Source organism: Triticum dicoccoides, chromosome 4A (assembly GCF_002162155.2).
Source record: "Triticum dicoccoides isolate Atlit2015 ecotype Zavitan chromosome 4A, WEW_v2.0, whole genome shotgun sequence".
Taxonomy (NCBI): domain Eukaryota; kingdom Viridiplantae; phylum Streptophyta; class Magnoliopsida; order Poales; family Poaceae; genus Triticum; species Triticum dicoccoides.
This window is the reverse complement of record NC_041386.1, coordinates 88,425,882-88,430,703: the sequence shown is the minus strand read 5'-3', so window position 1 is coordinate 88,430,703 and position 4,822 is coordinate 88,425,882. Positions and strand designations below refer to the sequence as shown.

At 43.6% G+C, this 4,822-nt stretch overlaps 1 protein-coding gene across 1 annotated transcript; it reads left to right on the top strand.

Moving 5' to 3' along the window:
* Positions 1–248: 248 nt before the first annotated feature.
* On the top strand, positions 249–4,479 carry LOC119285150 (chorismate synthase 2, chloroplastic-like). The gene is made up of 13 exons (XM_037564375.1): positions 249–520; positions 1,025–1,175; positions 1,314–1,390; positions 1,498–1,556; positions 1,656–1,739; positions 1,891–1,983; positions 2,427–2,507; positions 2,591–2,722; positions 2,910–3,012; positions 3,099–3,193; positions 3,452–3,517; positions 3,829–3,913; positions 4,050–4,479. The coding sequence occupies exons 1-13, from the start codon at positions 379–381 to the stop codon at positions 4,202–4,204; spliced, it is 1,323 nt and encodes a 440-aa protein (XP_037420272.1). The 5' UTR covers positions 249–378; the 3' UTR covers positions 4,205–4,479.
* The last annotated feature ends 343 nt before the right edge of the window (positions 4,480–4,822 follow it).

Genomic DNA, 4,822 nt, shown 5'->3' with positions numbered 1-4,822 from the left:
AGCAGCTCTAGCTCGGCCCGCGCGGGGACAAGCGGCTCGACCCGGCCGGCCCGTCCATTTAGAGGGCCGGTCATTATTATTGTATAAAAAAAACTTTGTCTTGCGTTTAGTCGCAAAAAAAGAAAAGCTTTGTGTTGTGCTTAGCGAGTCAATCCGCTCACCAACGCGCACCGGACCGGGGCCTCCGGTCTCGTCGTCGTAGGTGCGGCATACAGCACGAAACCAAACCAGACCACCAGACCCGAGCCGAGCCGCCGGAGCCAGGGGGTAGGTAGGTGGCGCCTCTCCGTCGCGTATTTAGAGTCCACCCCCTCTCCTTCCTCCTCCGTTCCGCCTCACCAACCGTAACCAGACCAACCAATCTACCACCCCCCTCCAATGGCAGCCGCGCCCACGTCGCACCAGCTCGCCGCCGGGGCGCCCTGGAGCTCCCTCCCCCGCGGCGGGTTCCGGGCGCTCACGGACTCCGCCCCCGCCTCCGTCCGCTTCTCCGTCGGCCGCCGCCGCGCCGCCCGCCTAGGTCCGTCCCGCTGCTCCGCGCCTCCTCGATTCCCGTCGTTAGAACGCGCTTCGCCGTGTCTGCTCCGTTTATGGGGTTGGGGGTAACTGGTTGATTGCCTTAAGGCGAGCTTAGGATTGCTTGGTCAGCTGCTGCCTGATAGTATAGTATGGCCGTCGTTCGTGGCATGGAGAAGAGGGTTTGTGAACTGTTATGTAGAGAAAAGCCGTCTTTCTGATGCCATTTTCGGGACCGTATTTCCGCGATCGCAATTTCAAAGATGATTGTTTGGCCATATCACCCATAGCTCAGTACAGGTTCACTGTTGCATCTCTATTGTTGTTTTGAGATCTCAGGGGTTGTGACAGCACCTAGTTCCAATGCTGTTATTTTTTGTATCCTGCATTTGTACGTTTTATGTGAATTCTGAGATGGTCGGCATGGCTGCATAACTGCAGTTGTCTTTGAACGAGAACCATAAAAGAGCTAACTCTGACATGTGTTGCTTTGTCAATTGGAGAACAGAGGTGAAGGCGGCTGGAAATATCTTCGGGGACTACTTCCAGGTTGCAACTTATGGAGAGTCTCACGGAGGTGGCGTTGGCTGCGTTATCAGTGGTTGTCCACCCAGAATCCCACTCACCGAGGAAGACATGCAAGGAGACCTTGATCGAAGGTGTGCTTCAAGATTTCATTAGTTTTCCAGCTGCTGCCAGAATTAGGACATTGCAAATGCATTCTGTTAACCTCTTGGAGATATAATCATTAGATATTTCCATGATGTAAACTAATACGAAGAGGTTGATTATCACAGGCGGCCAGGTCAGAGCAGAATAACAACCCCAAGGAAGGAGACCGATACTTGTAAAATTCTTTCAGGGACATATGAAGGTAGGGTACATTTCAAGACATGGGATATCCTTGGTGAATTTGATTTTTAAATAAGAATGCATTAGTTTGCATCAGTTTTATGACAAGGCTGAATGTATTTTCTGCAGGAATGACCACTGGGACGCCGATTCATGTTTTTGTCCCAAACACGGATCAAAGAGGGGGTGTAAGTATCTAGTATAAGATTTATAATAACTATACTCATGGAAGGGCAATAATTGTTGGCACTGACCCTTTTGTTTCACAATCATATTTGGTTCCACAGGATTACACTGAAATGGCTAAGGCATACAGACCTTCCCATGCGGATTTAACTTATGACCTCAAGTACGGTGTTAGATCTGTTCAGGTACCTGTTGTCATACATATATAAGGTGTATAGATCAGTTATCACAGTGATGCACTAACTGCTGCAGCTTTTCTGCTACAACTTTACATGTGGGTGTTTTCTGTACTTGAATAGTTGAGTTGAACAATTTTCTATGTGAACTGTATAATAGGGAGGTGGAAGGTCATCAGCAAGAGAAACCATTGGAAGGGTAGCTGCAGGAGCTGTTGCAAAGAAAATTCTTAAGCTCAAATGTGGAGTAGAGGTTTGGTCCTACTTGGCACTTACTTTTTTTTAACTATTCCGCATCTGTAACCAAGCCTTGTCACTCCCCTGGTTACTGCTTGATAAACAATATAGCCTGAATAAAGAAAACTTGCATGTGGATACATCCTAAATATGTCGAAGCATTCAACTTTTGTCTTAATTAAATATTAGCATCTCTGGATTTTGCAAATAAGCAGTGGTTTTCCTATTGGATGGCCCCTCTTTATTTTGCTTTTATTTCAGTTCTTGCTTGACCTAAATATGACAACTCAGTTGTCTATGTACTTCGATCCATCTTGTATACTGTTGCATAGAGCAATCTGTATCGTGCTGCAGTGAATACTGATTTATTTCACCATTTCATTCCCACGCAGAAGGGCATATTTTGTGGTTATCTCTTAATTTTTCAGTACCTTATGGCGGATAAATATTTACCTGCAGATTCTAGCATTTGTTTCCAAAGTGCATCAAGTGGTACTTCCTGAAGACGCAGTTGATTACGAAACTCTTACCCTGGATCAGGTCCGTGGTTGCCACCCTCTTAACTAACAGTACAGGATACTCTCAGTGATTTACTGGATTTTTTATTTTTTTTTAATTTCCAGATAGAGAGCAACATTTGTAGATGTCCTGATCCAGAATATGCACAGAAGATGATTGATGCAATTGATAAAGTACGGATTAATGGGAATTCGATTGGTGGGGTGGTCACATGCATTGCCAGAAATGTTCCTCGTGTAAGTATTAAGATTAAGATTCTGTTATGTTGATTTTGGTGTGTTCCAGCATAATAAACCAAACAAGGCCTCACTCTATTTTGTTCTCGACTCATGATTATCATACATCATATTTGTTGCACAATCTTCGTTGACATAATTCAGTAATAGTAATGCATTGTCTTCTGCCTGCTGGTATAATTTATAGGGGCTTGGCTCTCCTGTATTTGACAAACTTGAAGCTCTACTGGCAAAGGCTATGCTTTCTCTTCCTGCAAGCAAGGGGTTTGAGATCGGTAGTGGATTTGCAGGTAGGAAATTGGTTTGCACAAAATTAGTTGCTGTGGGAATGCCTCCTACTTTCCAAATCGCCTGACTATTAGTAACTTGTTCGCAGGTACTGACCTAACTGGAAGTGAGCATAACGATGAGTTTTATATGGATGAGGCTGGAAATGTGAGAACACGAACCAATCGCTCAGGCGGTGTACAGGTATTTATCAAAGCACCCTGCTTTACTATTACAATGTTCATTTTCAATACTCCCTCCGTTCCTAAATATAAGTCTTTATAGAGATTCCACTAGATGGACTACATACGGAGCAAAATGAATGAATCTAAGCTTGAAATGCATCTATATACATCCGTATGTGGTTCATATTGAAATCTCTACAAAGACTTATATTTAGGAACGGAGGGAGTACTTAAAATCAGAAGTGTGACAGTACATTGTTAATTTGTGTTCATGCAGGGAGGGATATCAAATGGTGAAACTATATACTTCAAAGTAGCTTTCAAGCCAACAGCAACTATTGGGGTAAGCCATTCCGGTGCAGAGAACTTCCTTTCAGAATCACAAAACAGAGAAAATGTTATTGAAAGGGTAGCAATGTTCCATGGCATGCTTTTCGAATGACAAGAACTATGATATTATGCCGTAACAACTTATAACCACTGCTATGTCAAGTATTAAACTTGTTAGCAGCTATGAATATTAAAATGTTTATTTGTTGCAAAACATTTGCTTTCTTTCCGTTGGAGTATAGTAGGGCAATATTTCATGCATGCTACATGTGGAACAGTTGTTTATATAGCCATTTATCTGAGGTATTAATTTCATTTTTCCAGAAGAAGCAAAATACTGTAACAAGGGATCATGAGGATATCGAACTAAAGACAAGGGGTCGCCATGACCCATGTGTTGTCCCTCGGGGTAATGGACCCATCTAATATTCTACCTTTTGTTATCTAGTACTCCCTCTGGTATCTCTAAATATAAGACATTTTTGCAGTTCACAGAGGAAGTAGTGTCCTATCATCTGATCTTTCCCCCGTCATTGCTTTTGTAGCTGTTCCAATGGTGGAGACGATGGCCGCATTGGTCCTCATGGACCAACTGATGGCACATGTTGCTCAATGCGAGATGTTCCCGCTGAACCTTGCCCTACAAGAACCAATCGGCTCTGCGAACAGTACACCTGCGTTGGCACCAGATCTAGCATAAATGCATAATACCCGCCTTGGAACGAGAAGGCCCTCTTATATATTCTCCTCCCTCTCTTTCATCTGCCACATTTCAGGGTTTTGCTAAGCAGTTTGCAGTTTTGTACCAAACCTGTATCCTAGAATATACATTGGATTAGTGTACACCAAAAGATATGTTGATCTCCGAAAATAAAAGTTTGTGGCATGAGCAGTTTGGTCTGGACAAGACAACCAGTCAATGTGAGCAATAGAACATTTGTCCACTTGTTGAAGATACTGATATTGTGTTTTCTATGTGCGCCAGTATGGTATGGATGGTACCAAAACATGATGCGCTTCTCTCCTGCTGTACCAGTACCACAACAGATATTCTCTCGTGCTTGCACGTCAGTCTCTGTTCCCTGGCATCTGAAGCAGACGTCGTCTGGCGTCAATTGAAATGCAATGTGTGTTATAATATGGAGTATACTCTATGTATGCACTGATAATATGATCATTTTTGAGATCTCGAAAACGAAGGAGATATATCGGATTGTTTGATGATGATTCGGTGCTTCTATATTGTCCTGCCTGCTCACGACAGCAGGCGACAGTTTGGACCATTACACGGGGTCACTGTCAGTGACAACATTAATCT

Bases quoted from the DNA above. Each gene is read 5' to 3' on its own strand.
- LOC119285150 (XM_037564375.1), top strand. From the start codon at position 379: ATGGCAGCCGCGCCCACGTCGCACCAGCTCGCCGCCGGGGCGCCCTGG. The intron at 2,508-2,590 runs GTCCGTGGTTGC...TTTAATTTCCAG, and splicing joins AAACTCTTACCCTGGATCAG to ATAGAGAGCAACATTTGTAG. The intron at 3,013-3,098 runs GTAGGAAATTGG...ACTTGTTCGCAG, and splicing joins GATCGGTAGTGGATTTGCAG to GTACTGACCTAACTGGAAGT.